General features: G+C 42.4%; 1 protein-coding gene and 1 long non-coding RNA gene across 4 annotated transcripts in view; one reads left to right on the forward strand and one right to left on the reverse strand.

The window, feature by feature from the left end:
- Positions 1-11,915: 11,915 nt before the first annotated feature.
- Positions 11,916-15,990, reverse strand: LOC148674162 (uncharacterized). Of its 2 annotated transcripts, none has more exons than XR_015935038.1 (2): positions 15,801-15,990; positions 11,916-13,015 (listed from the first exon to the last, which is right to left on the reverse strand). It is a non-coding gene; the product is annotated as an uncharacterized LOC148674162 (long non-coding RNA). The 2 variants fall into 2 exon arrangements; XR_015935032.1 differs by lacking the exon at positions 15,801-15,990 and adding an exon at positions 14,268-14,541.
- The window catches only part of gfra2b (GDNF family receptor alpha 2b), a 107,537-nt gene continuing 101,186 nt past the window's right edge, over positions 13,009-19,359 (forward strand). For both annotated transcript variants that reach the window (XM_088624026.1, XM_088624027.1), the window contains exons 1-2: positions 13,009-13,632; positions 17,090-17,404. In XM_088624026.1, coding sequence (XP_088480152.1) covers positions 13,593-13,632; positions 17,090-17,404 — 355 coding nt within the window. In that variant the 5' untranslated portion in view covers positions 13,009-13,592. The remainder of the gene's footprint in view (positions 13,633-17,089; positions 17,405-19,359) is intronic.

A 19,359-nucleotide genomic window follows, 5' to 3' on the forward strand; every position in this document is an offset into this window, starting at 1 on the left:
CTCATTCAGCTTGAATAAGCCTTTTTCCTGTTTTCCTGGGTGCCGTATGGTAACATGGAGAAACAAACAAAAAAACAATTCATACACTACCACCTGCAACACCCAGGCCATTAAATTAAAAATTAATAACGTTCACAGCGATTTCTTTTTTCTAATTAAGATTGCGATTCAAAAATCATTTGTTTTCCACGTCTTCTCCCATTTCACATTACTAATTGTTAATCAGCTCCAGTCACCTCTTTGCCCGCCTGTAACAGGCAGAACGAATAACGCCAGCGAGAAGCCTTCTTAAGCTCGCCTTGTGCTGTGACACACTTTAGTTTGAGTGCAAAATAAGGGAAAAAAACACTTTGAAAGTTTGTTCTTGCAGTTCCCGGAATTAATAACACAAATGTATATACAGAAAGAAAAGTCTGCTGCTCTCCTGACACAAGGTGCTTCTTCTATGGCTCGCCAGTCTTTTTGTCTGAGGATTACGGCTCGTCTAGAGGCTTTAATATAGACCACCAGTGACCAGCTAGTCTCCAGTTTGGCTTCCCCACCCTACTGAAGAGCGTGTCCATTCATATAGGGAGAATCACAGCTGCTGCTTGTCAGGGCTGTGATTACTGGCCGCTGTGACCTCTCTGCCGAAAGGAGCTGACTGCCTGTCACAAGTACCTTGCTTTCCTCTGAAAACTGTCATCTTGAAGAAGTGTTCTCCCATTCTTTGTGAGCCCCTTGGAGTGGGAGTCAGGATGGGGCTAGAGGAGTGATCAAGCCTAATTGTGGTCAGCACTGGGATCTAGGAAAGGGCAGGATGTTGCTGTTAACAGTGCTGGTAGACCAGTAGGTGACACCTTCTCTTCTAGATAGGGCATTCCAGCCCAATGTCCTAGTTCCTGATTGCCTGTGGTCATTGAAGATGTCACAGCACTGTTCACAAGAGCAGTGATGTTAACTCCGGATTTTTAATTTCTGATCAGGCTTGCTCAATTCTACCTGTAAATTCAGCTGGTGACGCTGGGGTTATAAAAAGTTTTTCAAGTAGTGCGTGCTGCTAGGCTGCGAGTTCAAATCCCAGGTGGAGCACTACTGTTGTACCCTTGACTTAGGCTCTCCAATGAGAGTGCTTCAGTAAAAACTGCCCAGCTGTATAAATGCATACAAATGTAAGTCACTTTGGATAAAAGTGTCAAACAAAGACATTATTAATTATTAATAAGCAATTTCTCACTTCCTACTTGATCTGCTGTTTAGTGGGGCTTCTGGCACTGAATAGCCGCTGTGTGTCACAGTGGTCTGGGAAGTGCTTTTGACATCCTTGGGGATGAAAAGCGCTATACAAATGCAAGCAATTATTATTAACCCTAACCTGCAAACAAACAGGCACCAGGAAATCACGGGTTGGGCTGTCATGTGAAGCACCCCCACCAATTCATGTCCACTGAATCCTGGCGGCTGTCAGACTGTCGTATAACTCTGCTTTGAGAAATTAGCCCAACTCAATGACATACCCTGCCTGGATGTAGTAATACCTGGACAACAGGGCTGAGCCTGTACTCTGAACTGGAGACTTCACCAATTGAGCCAGTCAGGAGTTGTGCCAGACACGCAACATACCATAAGAAAGGTAACAAATTAGAGGCTATCCTGGTTATCTGCTTGTACCTTTTGGTAGTAGATACTGTACATGATTCCAGGATCTCATCCAGATGTATCCTGAAAGTAGCCAGCTTCAACAACATGACTGGGTAGCTTGTTCCATACTCCCACCACCCTTTTAGGTAAACAAGTGCCCCCCGTTGTCAGTTTTAAATGCAGTTTCACTTAGGTTCCACTTGTATCCTCCTGTTCATGGTTCACTGTTCATTCTGAAGAAAGCCACTTAGCTTTGTTAATGCTATAAACAACTGCGTGAACAAGCCAGTCGTTTATGACCTGGATTTAAATGAATGCAAGAAATTTGTTTTTTAAAAGCCTGTAAAAGCAAGCATATGGAGAATCATATCATATACTTCATATGGATATTTACTGCTCAGACCTCATGCTTCTGATCTAGTAACTGAAAATGCTGTAATTAATGCACAGAGCATAAAATAAATATGCTCCATCCTATTAAAAATGTTCAAATAATTTCTGGGCATTGACTAATAAAACTGATAATATATGGCTTTCTTCCTGACTCTGTACTACACTAGCAAAAACAGTGGTAGCAGATATCCATAAATCCCAGGTTTATGGTGAATCAGAAATGTAGTTGAATTTCAGTTTAATCTGTCCAGAAAATCTGGAAAAGTTATGAAGAACCAGAGGGTTTAAGCTCCAGAAATTATTGGTTGCTGCTGGTTAAACACAGCTATCTTCAAAGCTTTGGGAAACAAAGTTAACACTTTATATGCCAGAAAGTTACTGTAATGTCAGCCCAGGGGATCAGTTTTAGATTAATAGTAAAACAAAGTTTCAAATACAAGAAGTACTTTGTTATACAAAGGAAGAGGTACGTCAGTGTCCGAGACTTCAAAAGCAAGGTCCTGATTGACATCCGGGAGTGCTGGGTGGATCAGGAAGGCGAAATAAGGCCTGGAAAAAAGGAATTGCTTGGTACCATTGCTGTATGATTCACAAATAGCTCAACTGTGCGCAGGTTGAACACTATTATCCTGGTGTTGCGGGTTCAGGTCTGTGTCATGTCATTAGCTGAATATGACCAGGTTTGCCCAAGTGGTGGCCCACAAACAGATAACCACTATTGTGGCTGGGTGGGAGTAGTTGTCCTGGCATCTCCGGGCTATTAGTGACACAGTAATTCCTGTGGCCTATCAGGTGCCTGCAGGTAGGCAGTGGTGCCAATAAGAGACAAGTCTATCCTTGAATCAGAGCTGATCCTCCACTTGGGGGTGGTGCTACCTGTGATGTGTTCACAAATGAGTGGCTGGAAGGTGGGCGTGTCAGAGGACTCTGTATGATGTCACAAGGGACACAGTCATGACTGTGACGAGATGGGAAAAACACACAACTGACTATTCGAAATTGGGTAATATTCTAAAAATATACAGTATATTGTTTTTGAAAAAAAAAAGTACAAAATCTTAGGATCCTTCTAGAAATGGGTAAATTTAGATTTTTTTATCAATAAGCTGTTTGCAACCAAATATGTAAAATGAGCTGAGTGACTTCTTGTTTGTTATAATTTCAATATGTAGGTAGTTTAATTTTAATATTTCTAGTATTCTAGTAAACGTGAAGCCGTGATTTCAGCTAGTTCTCAAGTGGGACATATTTCAATATTTTTAATCAAGAATATTTTGATACTGTGCTTTTATTTACGACTGACAGTCGTAAATGTTCATATCTACAGTAACTTACTTCATAACAAAGAAAGACAAATGTCCCCAACTATTCTATGCAGAAACAGTGCTGTGTCATTTTGTATTTAATGTTTATGTTACGAACAGAAATGCACTGGCAAAGGAAATGTGTGGTTTGGTGGTAAAAAGCATTGATAGCAGCATCTTAGAGAAAGCATATACTGTGTTTCAGTTTTCAAATGGACTACAACTCCAGAGTCCTGTACGTGAAATAAGCATTCAAGCTAAAAGGAAGCATTATAAAATAATTCTCCCCACAGGGACAATGCTGGTAGAGTATGTCTGCAGGGAAATCTCAGCTGCTCATTGCATTATTACTGGTTCAGGAGACAGAAACATCCGGGTTGCATCACAACATCTGGGCTACACTATCCTCACCTGGTCAGGCATGACCTCATGTGCATGTTTTACAGAAATTAACATCCTGTGCCTATTTAATTCACTGGAAAAAATGTGGTTGGTCTTATTCATAGTCAAACTGTCTCATCATGCTAGAGTATAAGAAAGCAACAGACTACTAACTACTGAGTCTTGATAGAGATTCCAGTCCAATGTCACAGTGTAGTCCAATGTCACAGTAAATGGCAGAAGTGACATATACTGTATAAATGGCACAAGAACATTGGAGTTTGTAAAGGAAAAGGTACAAAAACTACTCATCCTACTATTTATAAAATGTGCCATATCAGAAATATTAACCTTTGACTAAAAAGTGTCACATTGTCTTCATTGATCTCAGCGTTTGAGTGGCATATGCAAGGAAACAAGTTTTCCAAATGTGAAATAAGGCTTCAAATCATAAAACCCACTAACTTTACTACTTTCTAAAGTGCTTCTGTACTGTAGCTTTCTTTTGGGCCTGTGCCACCACACGGTTTTTATTTCCTGACACGTCACCTTGCTTGGGCCAAACCTGTTGTCACCAACTGATTCTTTTTATTAGTCGTTTACAGTAGTACTAAAAGAATAGAAACATCATTCCAGGGCCTCTGATTCCTTATATAGAGCTCAGTGAAGACAGAAAGTGCAGTGATGTGTGGCACCCTAGTGATTTATTTGTTAGCTGTGGTCTGTACGTCGCAAACACAGGCACACAAAAAAACACAAAAAATGCTCCCTTAGAGAGACATGACACTTGTCATCCTGTTGTGGTGCTTGCACCTGCTATACAGTACTTGCATTTTCATCAGTCTGAAAAATAGGACTTTGGCCCGACCAGCCATCAGCTGAATCATTTCTCTTCTCTGAACAGCAACGGCTCTTGCCAAGATGATGCTTGCGCTGTGAGCAGAAATAGGCCGAGTTGCTTCACGAGTGGGGAGTCATGTTCACATAAGCAAGAGCACAGGGCCTCCCTTCGTGCCTTCCAGCCAAATGCATTACTCAAGCAAACTATTTTAGCTGGAGGTAATGAATCCATTCTGGAGAAGTGTCATTTCTGCATGCTTTGATATTTGTGAAATGATTATAGCGATGTTGCCGTTATAAATCTGGATTTTTTTTACATTCAGCATCCACCAGGTGGTGATACATATGAGTGTAAAATACAAACTTACAACGTTCTGTAGGAAGTGCACTCAGTTCTGTTTCAGTCACATACCCACCCTTTTAGACAGAGTGTGCTGCATTTACATGTTGGATGTGAAAACATTTTGGAGTAATGCTTTTAAGTCATGATGCTCAGTGCATACTATTTCATAACAGAAATGCAGCTTTTGGAGACTTTTGATGGCAGGTTGTTTATGGCTGTTCCTCTCCAAGAATAAAAAAAAACAATTTTTTCAACATGAAAAGTATTTTTTAGGCATGACACGGGTGAACAGATTCATTAGAGCTGAATGCCATGATAAGCAGTTCAAATTCATGGCATTAAATCTTCTACACGCTGTCGCATCTCAGCCAACTGAGGAGAGATAAAAGGTCAAGAAGAATACACATCAAATCCTCAGTGAAAGAAGACAAGTGGCACTTGATTAAATAAAGCAATAACAAAAAGCAGCAACATCAACATCTGTCCATTGCCCTCAGAATGTCCCATCACAAAACAGTCCCTCCCCAGAGGAGGATGAGAGACAGACCAGTGTCAACAACAGGTCAGGCCATCCAACAGACTCCTGCAATCGGCTGATCATGTGTTTCTGCCCACCAGCACAATCCCTGTAGTGGAAGACTGACACAGCCCATGCCAGTCACACAAGGCCATCCTACAGTATTACAACGCTGTCCATAGGAAAGAGCGTCCGTCAGCCAGGACTTCAATCTGAGCAAGAGCTTCTTGCTCATTAAATAACAACAGCTAATGCAAATGAAAAGAAAACAGGATGCATGAGAAACATGATCACATGAGCACCAGAGCAGCTTCAAGCTGTAAGCAAAGTCTGAAGCCCTGAAGAACATTATCTCAGATTTGAGGTAAGAGGAGGTGATTGCTGTTCAGGCTGGGCTCCAGTTGCTATCAGCATGCCAAACAGCCAACATATGGTATTAGCAGGTGTAGGAATCCAGATGCCCAGAGTCTGGCAGGATTTCGAAGCAAAATACTGGGTAAATAAGGGACTCACAGAAGCAGAAGGGGCTGGCTTCAGGATTCTCCACACTTAATTAGAATTAATTCTGACTTTTAACAGCTTTTATAAAAAGGGGCATCTTCAGATCTCATCTAAATGATTCAGTGTAACACACTTTTTTTCGCTCTGCAAGACCTCCATGTAATTCAAACAGTTTGCATTACAAGATGTTTGAGAAAGGGCAACTGTCCATATTGTGCACAACAGGTAGAAAAACACACTAATGACGTAAAGTTAACTCTTCCACCTTCTACAAGCACCAAGCAATAACTTTGTTGCTGCAGTGCAAGTTACTGTACTTTATCAGGCTTCAAGCAACCTTTCATGTTCACCATTCACTTAGTTGTACATATCATATACTGTACAGTATATCTTCACTTTTGTATTGGCTATTTTTGCACATTTTATTATTTGCATTAATAAAACTGTGTATTGCATCCTTGTAATCTGCGTTTCTGTGTCACCATTTGCTGTGGTTGATTGATTCCTTGGAGCAATAAACATTTACTCACAATTTACTGTTCCAATTTCCAATTGTTCCAGGAAACTCAAACCACCATCACTACAAAATGTACCCCTTATGACTCCAACAAATTCACTAAGCCATTGTGAGACTAATGCCAGTCTTTTAGAATCAAGTGTACTGACAATTAATTGAACAGACAGTGCATAGGTAAATTCAGTATGCCTGTTGACTGGTCTCTGGGTCGTAGATGCCACACATTATCCCATCTCTCTCATCCTATAAATGTTCAACAGGACTGAAAGCTTATTATATGCTGGCTAATTGAGCATCTTCCACGTAACTGTCACATCTCGACATGAGCAGGGTGAGGATGTGCGTTGTCCTTCTGGAGATGTTGTCATGCCAGAATGAGCACACTGGAAGACCAGGAGGTCCCAGGACTGGATCAATGTAGCTCTGTGTAGTTAGGTTGCCATCAAGAACTACCTGTGGAGTTCTGCAAGTGAGTACATGTCTTCCCAGATCACCACACTGCTGAACACTACAATTACACCAAAAAATAAAAAAAATTCACAAATGTGCATGCTATATTTTTTTCTAAAACCATACAGGCATAGTGTGGGATTTCTTTAGATGCTTTGCATATACAGTAATAAAAAAGATCAAATCCACAGTATAAATGTAAATATATTATTATTTATTCTTGCTATTATTATTTTTTAACATCATGGAGGAGGGTGTGGATGAAGGCCACCCATCTTTAACACAAAGCTTAAACAGGCAGTCATTACCCTAGCAATAAAAGAGCATTTACAGTCTTAACATAAGGGAACCAACTTGCGAGAACTTAAGTCATATACTATAACTGTAAAAACACAACTTGCAGACAGAATAATGAGTACATCTTAATTGGCTTTATTTAGCAATTAAATTACAATGTAATTTATTCAAATGTGCAGTGATGCATTTACAACAATTACACAAATGACACAAAATAGTACTTCTCTAAGTCATTATGGACATAGAATTAACATAACACCTTTGTGGTGTTGCCCAAGAGCCTTGACTCAGTTCCTTATATTGTGTGCACACACATTCATACTTGGTTCAGCTGTGTAGCAAAAAATATCTTGATGATGTTTCCCGACTGTCACCATGAAACCAGGCCATGCTCTAGCCAGTTAAACCAGTTCTAGGAAGTATCTGAAGACGTACTGAGAGAATAACACTCACTCCTAATAGCTCCGTGTAGTGCAGGCACTGCACATTGAAATGAGTCAGTTTTCCCCTTGGCCTCCACTCCCCTCTTGACCTGAAGATCCCTGATAATAAACTCAAATGAGAGCAGACCCTTCAGCATCGCTCTGATTTCCAAGTAGTGTCATTTCTCTTTTGTGTATAAATTTGCATAGTTCTTGCACTCAAATTGTAGCAGTTTCTTTAAAGTTCATCCCTCACACATGCAACACATCTCTTGTGAAGAGGAGTGATTTTGCTTTCACCTGAGACACCCGGGGCACTTCAATCGTTAAACATCATACTGTAGGTCATTTTCCTACAATGCTCCGAAATTTCAGTTACGATCTGTCTTTTTAACTATTCTTGGGGTGAACAATCCCAATCAAAATTTTGTCTGACATCCACTAATGGACTTTTCGCCAAAAGAAAAAAAAACAACAAATATCAAAAATAATATCAGACTTCTAGAACATCCACACTCACCAGCTGACCTAGTTTTGCTGGATTGTGCTAAATCGTTCATAAGACGCAACAGAGGTGAGATGCGAAGTGTAATTACTTGATCATGTCACTTCTAATCCGAAGTGAAAGGTGTGAAAAAAGATCTAGAGCGGTCGTTCGTTCTCAGTCCTGGTCCTGAAGAGCCTGTGTCTTGTTTTTTTGTTCTAAAGGAGCTCTTAATCACCTGTGCTGATTGGTGCCTGTGACTGACCTGTTTTTAATTTCCAACATCTTCAGCACGAACTGTATGCAGTCTCTCATCTTATTTCTGACTCAACAACTCAACAAAATAGGTGATCAATTGATTAATAACCCCCCAACTTCAGTGACTCAGCGTTTTTCTTCTGCCGAAAACCAGCAGGTTATATTTCTGCTACTGTAGCTCATCTGAATCGGGGCCGCCCTGAAATTTGCTAATTAAGATGAGAGTATTACTGTTACCGATTACAAATCGATTACAAGCTAAAAGCATTTTAATAGGGGTCTCAAATTCAAAGCTGAAATAAAACTGGACCGTGGTTAAGAACTGATGCGGACAATCAATCACGAAGACACAGGGGTCGCCTACGACCAGGACTGAGAAGAACTACTGTGAATAGTTTTGAAACTGGGAGCAGAAAAAAGCCGAACCCAGCAAGCGGAGTCTTGAGTAGAGCTAAAGAAAAGAGACGTTTTTGAACGTTTGGGTCTGTGCTTGCTTGTCCTTTTGTCCGACGGAGTTGATGTCCGATTGGTTAGGGGCTTTTGTCTTGAAGTTTAATGGTCATTTTCCCAAAGAGATTCGAACCCTGCTCTGCTAGGCAACCGCAGTTGTTGTTGTAAACCCGAAGTCTCCATTTAGTTTGTTCAGGTTTTCGTCACTGTGACTGGGTTAGGTAAACACATAAACGTTGAAACAACCCCCAATCTCCCGCAGAGTTAATCATGTAGCGACTAAACCGTCGCTGCTTTTCAAGTGCAGAAATGACAAAGCGTCCACGTACTGTAACAAAAACGACCAGCTGCACCAAGCTAAATGTCAATATAGACTTATTAATGTATTACTTCCAGCTGGGAATCAATTCAGACCTGTCTCCATACCACTCATTTTTTTCGCTTACCTTCCGGGTGTAATATACTTTATTCACCTTTAGTACAACATTCAATGTGTTTATGAATTTGATACTTAAGAGACGTCTTGAAATAAACATAAATTTACAGGCTTGAGATCATCCGAGACATTCTCTTAAAAAATCACCATTTCACCATGATGGCGCGTTAGTGAATTTAAAGCAGCGTGAGTTCTGATCATTAATTCGCAAACCGCCATGATTGAACCTGCAATGAAACGTACATGTAGCATGGAGTTGTCAACAATGACAAGAGTTTCTGATGGAGTCTTTTGAAGTCACGGATGCAACACGCGTTACACGCGTTTCTGTGTCGCTTTGCGAGACGAGCTGTTCTTGTAGTGCTCCCGAAAGCGTACTCCAGAATGTACCGAGGAAAAAAAAGCGATCTGTAAGAAACGCACCGACTTGCACATTCCCCCTCAGGGCTGTTCCGGAGTCGATCTGGTCTGGCACATGTAAAGTAAAGGCTGCTGGTACTGCAGTATGTCCAAAATTCAGCAGCCAGAATCCTGACCAGATCTAGTGCAAGTGTTCACATTACTCCTATCCTGGAGTCCTTGCACTGGCTTCCGGTCAAATTCCGCGTAGACTTTAAAATCCTCATGCTCACCTACAAGGCTTTACATGGCTTGGCACCTCAATACCTGTCTGAACTTTTATCGCCCTACTCCCCACCTCGCAACCTCCGCTCTTCAAATTCTGCCCTCCTTACTGTCCCCCAAGCCCGTCTACATTGTATGGGCGACAGGGCCTTCTCCTGCTATGCCCCCAAGCTCTGGAACTCCTTGCCCAAGGATATTAGAGAGTCACCTTCTCTAAACTCCTTCAAATCCAGACTCAAAACCCTCCTTTTCAGAAAAGCCTTTACTTAACTGGCTCCATTCTTCACCCCTCTGCTCTTCTTAATACCATCTTCCACGGTCTCCTCTATTGTTATTGTTGTATTCTTGTAATTATAATTGTGTCCTGTCTTGTGAAATTTTCTTATTTATTGTTGTAGTCTTCTTATTTATTGTTATTGTCATCCTGTAAAGCGCTTTGAGAAGCCACCTTTAAAGGCGCTATATAAAATAAAGTTTATTATTATTATTATCATTGCGCCGGAGAGGGTTAAATAAGCACAAGAGCACCGGGGGTAAATAGAAATTAAGTGTCACCAAGGACACCGTGCAAATCTGTCAGCGGAGCTGTGCCAGACGAACGAAAGTGATCTGGAAAATGGGCGCATTTCAAAAGCCTTACAGGTTGACTTTCGTTAGACTAAGGTTAATGATTTTACGCTGCTGTGCAGTGCCCTTCCATAACTCAAATCAAATCAAAACGATACCCTGGGATGACATTAGTCTTGACTACAAGGCAAAGGAGACTGTCTGCTCACTGCTAATAACGGATATTGTTTTTTCTAATGCATGAAAAGCCTAATACAATATGCCCTAATAACGCTGTAATAGCTGGCTTCTTTCGTCATTCCTGGGAGTATCTGACCAATATTCTGTTTCAAAGATTAATGTGAGGCTGATGTATTTTCGGCAGTGGTGTAAAGCAGGGCTTTTCAGTAATGTAAAACACATGGTTCTGGTTTCTGAGGAACTACTGCATCATGTGAGACGAGCTCTAATTTGCGTATCCTTGAGCATTTGTCACGACAACGATTCCTTTTTCAAACTTCCTTTATAATATATAAACTGTATATAGAAAGAAAGGGGAACAAAGTAGTTGTGTTCGTTTGTAAATGATGTATCACCCAGAGACGCGCGTCCGTTAACGATTTAAGACCTACCTGTAGACATCAATTCGTTTCATCTGTATCAAGTCTGTTTGCATCTTGTCAAGTGTCGTGCAACAGGCGGTGGCCTGGATAAACGACGTGTGCCAACGAGTCAGAACGGAACCAGTGCTTATATTATTTCTGATGCTTCAGTTTAACTGCTCCAAGACCTCAGCAGTGCTCCAAGAGCCTTCACAGACACAGTCAGGGTGAATGCATGGAGGCTCATGGTTTATGTGATATGTATGGGTTATTTCTGTAACTAGTTGTTATGGCAATAACGTACAGTACTGAACTTTGAACTGTACCGCATGAGGGCTTTGTAGAGAAACCCCTGCTGTAACATTGTATTTAAAAAGGCCCGTGCAGGCCTACTCATCCATGTTAAGCAATCACAGGACGCAACTGCGTTTTGATTTTCTTTGTCAACTTAAGGTGAAAGTTGTGTATCGTGTGTCATCATTTCTAGATGTGGTAGATGCTGAATCCAGTCATAAAACGTTGCGGTTGTTTGTGGTATATTTCAAGTGGTGAATGCTTTTGAAACGTTCGAAAAGGCGCTCCATCATTGTCGACCTCTCCTTATTTCTCATTTCTGATTCTGTCGGGAAGCGGGTGGGGAGATTCTTCCTCGTCTCGTGAAAAGGATTGCTTTTGCTTGCGTCTGTGTTTCTAGTAATGACAAAATGCCAGACGGAGACGCTAGCTGATACCTCCAGCAGTCCTACAGTATGTGACGTGCCCAGCCCGTTTATCCCTTGCAAGCACACCAGGCACTCGCTCAGTCTGTGTGCCTCCGCAGTTCACTTGCTCTGAAAATATCATTCGGACTGGTGATTTATCTCTTTCGCCAACCTCTGCTGGGAATCCCTCTTAAAATACGGGCTAAACACACAACAGAACCTCAAATGATGTATGCAGGAAACATGGACTTTATTATATGCAGCACAGTACAAATCTTTCGTTGTTCAAGTGCCCGGGTAAACGCAGACATGCTCCTGGTTTGATCGATAAATTTAACCTCTTAAATTAACTGGGCGGGACAAGACACAGGTGAGGTAACTGCGTTATCACTGTTAGTCGAAAGAGATTGAAAAGGTGCCTATAGTACAGCAAGAGCCGACGAAAAGAGGACTAGAAATTGTTAAAAGGTATAATTCACAGTCTTCGGTTGTCTTGACACAAAAAGAAACCTCGCACGCTGTGTGCCACAGACTTGACAGATTTCGGGATTGCACTCTACTTTGTAGCTTCTACCCACTGTCCCTCCTCTGTGTAGACGCTGAAGATTGTTAGTTGGGAGACAGCATTGGGTTTTTGGCATTGGGGGGTGTTTTGACCAGTTTCTGCTCGAGAGCGCGGACGGGAGCGGACTACGGCGCTCCGAGCTGAAAGCGCCTCTCTCGCGTCTGTCTCTGCGTGCGGCGCCCAGCTTGGGAACTTGGGGACTCGTCACTGGCTGGCGAGGTGCAAGCAAGCGCGCCTCTCGCTGCGTTGGGTCTGACGTTCAGACCAGCCGAGGGGGCTGAAGCAGCACATTTCAGCAAAGAGACACGGGGAAAAAAAAGATCCAGGTTACTAAAAAAAAAAGAGAGAGAGAGGTCGAACACTGACGCCGCAGAATCCGGACTTTAAACAAACCCAACATTTTTCTCACCCCGTTTTGCTACCCACTTTTAAACAGATTGCCGTTTTGGCTTCTGTTGTGTTGGTTTTACAATAAAGTCTGCTTGAGAAAAAGCAACATGACAGCAGAATACCCTCTCTTTTCTGTGCGATGATCTTGTTTTCCCTTCCGAAGATGCGTGCGAGGATTACACATTGGTTTATGGAAACTGATGGTTGCGAGTTCTCTCCCCAGTCTCCTCGCTTTCGCTGTGGAATGCTGTTTGCTGTGTAGTTTCTCCGAAACCAGGGGCGCGTCCAGATAGCCCCTTGAAAGCTATTAACGACTTGATTAACTCACATGCGTTAAGGGGGCAGTTCGAAATTTTAATTCTGACGACGGAGATCTATAAGAAGAAAAGGGAAAAATCAAGTTACCATTTCCCCCTTTATACGCCACACGCCTTCTTTTCTGTAGATTTCTCCCGGCGTACAAAGTTGGTGGCTAACAGGATCTGTCTGATTGGATTTTCATTTTAAGAAGACAGTTGGATGAAGAAGCGATACACGGAAGAGGACCTCCTGTATAGCTACTTCATTTGACAAATCATACCGTTTTTGTGCCGTGATTTGGAAAACTAATGCCCGGCTTTCGAAGGATGTTGCTTATTTTACGCTGTAGTGAATAAGCGCAGCTCGCAGGAAACCTTGGATTGCCTTTTCCTTATTCTTCCAAACTTATTCTTATTTTTTTCCAAGTTTTCCAGAATTGTGGATTATTCCGAGGCTGCGGGTTGTGTCCAGCACACCTATAGACCAATGTCGGGGACATGCTCGGATATTTAGATTTCCTCGCCGCTGGAATCGCACTGGAGTGCTAACAAGTCGAGGGGGAGAATTTTCATAAATCTGTCAGGAGCGAAGAACTCGAGAGGGGCTCCGTTGGTTTACAGCTCCCTGGCTCGAATTCCTGTTGGATTTATCATGATTTGTAGGAATATTCTCAGCGTCCTGTTTTTATTAGGTGAGTGTAGCTGTCTTCGTTCGAACGCTTAATTTCAATTTAAAAAAAACGTGAGCTAACCAAAAAACAGGGCAGTTACACATAGATCGTAGTCCAAAAAAGTCAAATAAAACTGCATGTGGTCAGTCTTTTCTAGCTTTTTTTTTATTTTCAGCTTGTATTTTTATTTATTCTCGTACATTTGCGGTCAGGTGATTTTTATGGCGAAGATTTCTGTTTTCTTTTTAATTTTGACGCGCAGCCTTTTGCCAAAATGAGCCACTAAAATCATTTTGGGTGCTGAATATCTTTATTCATGGGAGACACGGTGAAGAATACCTTTACTAGCAGCGTATGCCAACGGGAAGGAGGAAATTGAGCAATCGCGTAAAAAAATATTAATGTGTGGTTGTGAAAGAGCCGATACGAATGAGGTTTGTGTGTCTGGCACACTTTGTGTCAATTGAAAAGCTCTTCGATGCGCTAACGTTTTCCCGCTTTCCGAAAGAATAATGTTATAAAAGCCTTTCCGTGAATAAAATTAGGCTAAAAACAAAATCCAAACAAGTGCCGGACTGGCAGTAGTTTTTAATAAATCATCACAAAGAAGGAATATGGCTTGTGCCAGCCTTCCTTGGTCTCTCATTGAAACTAACCTGTTGTGAAGCGCGAACAGAAGTTGTAGCTTCACCTTCGCTTCCCGGCGAACGGAAAAAACAACACTGCCGGAGAAAAGAGAGCCGAGCGGCCGGTATCGTTCTTCACAGAGAAGTCGCGACCGTGGCGACTGGAACCGTGCTGGTGATCCAGAAAGTCATTTAGTTACAAGGGTTAATTTGCTGAACGTTTATCATAGTATGAAACATGTCACTTTCGAAGGAATACATCTCGGGCACCTCTTCTCTATCCAGGTTATTCGGGACGACAGCTTTCATAACACCCGATTTCCCATCGTTATGGAAACATAATACAAAACGGAGATAACGGATTCGTCCCTTTAGTGTGCGCTGTGTAAGTGTACAGTATGTGTGCAAGGGAATTCTTGAAAGTGCGTTTATAATAGTTATAATACAGGAATAGATTTGTTTCGATTGAGTAGAAACATTGTATTGCTCTGCATTTAAATCTGGCTCTTGTTATGACATAAATATCCTTGTTGTTGTTACTTTGTCAAACAATTATAAAACCAGTTTCAAGATTGTACTTTTTCGTCGTCTGTTTTAGTCAGCGACACAATTAGGTTACTTTGAGGACTAGCTACTGTATCTCAGCCTTAGAACCGTCAGGACAGTCCTGTTAGCTTGGGTTCCCATAACCCGTAAACAACACGCGACTCAAAGGTAGTACAGTCATTTCAATGATATGTAAAATTCTACTTCTTTTAGTGAAAATAAATACACATTTTGTGCTTAGCATCGGTTCTGGGGGAAATATGAGCGGCACTGCTCGGTTTATATGAATAATCCTGCTTTTATGGTTGCGAAATTAAATGGTGCTTAACTCATATTTAGTGTTTCATTCAGAGATTACAATCTGTACCATTTAGTGGCGCCTGCGCTGCAGCCTGTAGGTGTCACTCGTGTCCAACTGTTGGAGCTTTTATTTTGGTCTTGAATACTTCAGCAGCGCGACTAAATGTTAGCTTTAGCGGAGAAGATCCAGCAAATATTTCAAGAGATTTCGTTCTTCATGCGCAAGTTGCATTGACTAATTTGAACCAATGAACCCCCCCCCCACACACACACGTACACACACAAATATGTGATACGCTGTTTACTGTTTCTCTATCAGAGTTTTATCAAAACTGCATTTAATCATGACGTGAGCTGTCCGTTCCGCTTTGGAATGCACAGGAATCATAACTCTAAGGCTACACTGTACGCTGCACGCCTTGTAAGACGATGCGCATTTCCATACCTTAATAGCCCGCTGTTGAAACCTTAGACCTCACATAAGTCGTTAGACGACTGTAATGCCTTACCGGGGTATAGTATCTTCTAAGGTAATAAGTTGGCTTCAGTATGGCCAGAACTCTGTAGTTTATGTACTACGTGCGCAGCACCAGAACACAGGTTAACACAGGTTCTCTTTAAATTACACTGTCCCCCTGTGAAATGTGTCGTAGACTTTAAGGTCTTCTTGCTCGCGTACAGGGTAAGGCTCTCAGTGGTGTAGCGCCAAGGACTTACCTCAAGGATTTACTGCATAAGCACAGTATAGTACAGCTTTTAGCCTTCGATCTGCTGAATCCACACAATGCTCCATACAAGGGGCGATAGAGCCTTCTTAGACGCAGCACAGCGTGTTAAACCTATGACTACGTGTGTTAAGTAGAGACACTGCGAATGTACAGTACAGTACGGTATTTTGTAAAACGGCGTGAAGACCTTTTTTTGTGTGGTTTAGCTTATCGTAGCTTCTGGATCTGTTGCACTTTTGCATTTTTCTGCTATGCCCGCTGGAGAAAGTGTTGAGTTTCCTTGAATCGAGTTCAGCAATAAAAGCTGATAATTATAATTATCAGTATCAGTGCTAGGTTAATCATGCTTTCCTTTGAGTTTGTTCAGATTGTTCCTGTTCGCGAGCGGTCTGTTAATTGTAGCGTACGTCTCTAAATCAATGGTGGTAGGACGCAAAGTAGAATAGGACAGAAGTGGGTTTTTTTCCCGCAGATGATTGCGCATTTTTCTGATCATTAACAGGCTTTTGAAAATGAATCATTGTCGCATCAATCAGAGTGTTAACGCCCTCTGCACTTGATGATGGTGCCGCGACTCCGTTTGTTAACCTCGCCGGCTTGGGGACTCCACTAACGCGCGCTGAGGCGCTCGCTGGGCAACACCACGCAAGCTTCCCCAGTGTGCGTGGTATAAACTCCGGAACTCTCCTCGACTTTGTTTCCTGCTTAGTATTTCTAATCATGTCACGCTTTTAAACAGCGCGATTCTGCCAGTGTCGATCAAATCCAATAAATATTCCTAAAATTAATCGCGTTAAAATAGAATTTACATTCTTTTTTTTAGAATTGTCAGATGAACACACGACTGAAAACACACGTGAAGCAGATACAGTGCCAAAACGTGTTTTTGTGTTTTATTTGTTTGAAAGCCTAGGCCAATGGGTAGGTTAATTCATCCAAATAGCGTATGACCTGCACACCAGTTATTTCTCATTGTGCAAAGTGCCTCCACTGTTAGGGCAGTAATCCCCCCAAAAAAAACCCGGCACAACACAGTACTGGCTGCCCTTCTGACAGAATCCTTCCACTGCCCCTATAATCCTGTCCGTCTGTCTGTAGACAAAGACCAACCACTCGAGTCAAGTCCCATAATATAGACGTCAGTCTCTGCAGCCTTTACTGTCATGCCAGAAACGCCAAGTCAGAACGAGTGGGGGATGGATCCAGGAGTGTTTCATCAGAAACTGCGATCAACGCCTGTCAGGACCCCGGCGGTCACCCTTCTTTCTCTGTCCGCAGATGAAGCTGTGCGCTGCGTGGGCAGCTCTGCCGCCGTGTCTGGGAGTGGGGCTCACGGCTGGAGGGCGCCGGTGGACTGCGTGAAGGCCAGCGACCTCTGCAATGTCAACCACCAGTGCAGCTCCCGCTACCGGATCCTGCGCCAGTGCCTGGCGGGCCGGGACAGGAACACCATGCTGGCCAACAAGGAGTGCCAGGCCGCCCTGGAGGTGCTCCAGGAGAGCCCGCTGTACGACTGCCGCTGCAAGCGGGGGATGAAGAAGGAGTTGCAGTGTCTGCAGAACTACTGGAGCATTCACCTCGGCCTGACGGAAGGTGAGGGCAGAGCGCCGCCCCTCAGACAGGAAACCCACGGGTGGGAGAGGGGGACAGCGACGACGGGCTCTCCCCCTTTCCCTTCCCAGTCGGGTTTTAATTCTGCTTTCCCCACTGCGCGTGTTTCTGTGTGGAATGTTTTGAGCAGAATACGGGATCCAGCCTTCGTTTGTTTCTCCCCTGACTTTCTTGGCTTGTCCGCCCTGCTTCTGTTTATCTCGCCTTGTGGACCTTTTCAACACCCACTGTATGTATCTACAAATAGACCATAAATAATGTTCTCTCTACACACGTGCTGTAGGCCCCGGCTGGCTCTGCCGGTCGAGCACGAGACTCATGATCTCGGGGTAGTGGGTTTGTTTCCCACATCGGGCACCAGGTCCTCCATGTTGGAGGCTGGGGACAAGGCTAACCGCCCTGTCCTGTTAAAACAGTATATGGAAACAGTAACAGGATGTTGCTGCCCTAAATGCCTGAAGGCATAACAGGCAAACATCCATCCATCTACAGTATACACACATAAGTGAAGCGTTTAATCCTGCAATAGTAAGTGCATTTAGCATGTCTGTAGCGTGTCTTTAACCCCTGGCTGTAGGGCTGATCTGGCACTGACGATGAAGACTCTGGTCCCAGATTAAGGTGAGCCACAGGGCTTCACACCGAGGCAGTGGGCTGGGCGTGATGAAGCCGGCTGAGCAGCGATTGCAGGAGAGGAAAACTGCTCTTGTGTTTATTGCGATGTTATAACAGGTGATTGGTAGGGCAATCGACATTTGTCTCCCTCTTAAACCTTAGTTGATGACTCTATTTAATGACTCCATTTGATAAAATGTCACCATCTAATACACCTACCTTTTTACCCACCACTGTGTAAACATCTTCATCGTCTTGCATCTTGTTTTGTTCCTTTCACTCAGTGTTTTCGCTCTTTTATGCAGGAGTGCAATTCAGTGATGATGATGATGATGGTCTGTTGAAATGCTCACCCATTATGTCCAACAGTTCATTCTGGAAGATCTGTACTTTACACTACAAAACAAAGCGGCCTTTGAGCTGGGTGGGTGTGTAGAGAGGATCAAAGATGTTAACAGTGAGGAACACCTGGCAGTGAGTGAATTCTATTTGATTAGTAAATGTGATTGATTAGTAACTACAAGGCTTCATATCGACTGCTCATATAGTTTATAGTTTACCTTGAGTTATCAGACGTGTGAAGATTCTGATCAATGTGAATATAAGATTGCTACTCTAAATGGCAACACAGAGTTGTTATAGTAGAAGAAAACACTAGTGGAAGCTTTGAGTGAATCACTCATGCTCATATACAGTACTGTATGGTAAATCCTGAATGTCTAAGACTTTTGCATATGTATTTGTGGTGTGTATAATACATATGTTACCAGCTATCCTTTCTTTGAGATTTCAAAAGCTGGTGTGTAGCAGGTTTGCAAGTGCAATTATATTCTGTTTTGGGGTCCTTCTCTTACTTAATTTCATGCACCTTTGCAACTGTTTGTGAAGCAGGTGGGTTTGCATTTGACTTTCTATTCCACTCAGTTTACAGCCATGCTGGTGAGTTTTAGTATATCATCAGTGTATCGTCAGTGTTTAAGGACCATTCATGGTTACATTTCTGAAAAATTGCTATCAATGTAATAGTTTTCTGTCCTGTGGTTATGCATTGGTATATTATTTATTGTATATTTAAAGGATTAATATTTTCTTCTCATACCTTTGCACATTGATAACTTTGAGAACATGTTGTGTGTTTGTGTACTGACAGAACAGACTTCTTAAGATGTGTATTTTATTTGGCTTTTTTCTGTAAGAAGGAGACTTGCTGAATGAGTGTAACTATAGGCTGCCTTTATAAAAAGCATTGAAAGAGCTGTAATCATTAGCTTACAATACTGTTAAGCACACATTTATTTTGGACACCACTACAATGCAATTTG

The sequence above is a fragment of the Lepisosteus platostomus genome, chromosome 3 (assembly GCF_059453375.1).
Source record: "Lepisosteus platostomus isolate fLepPlt1 chromosome 3, fLepPlt1.hap1, whole genome shotgun sequence".
NCBI lineage: Eukaryota > Metazoa > Chordata > Actinopteri > Semionotiformes > Lepisosteidae > Lepisosteus > Lepisosteus platostomus.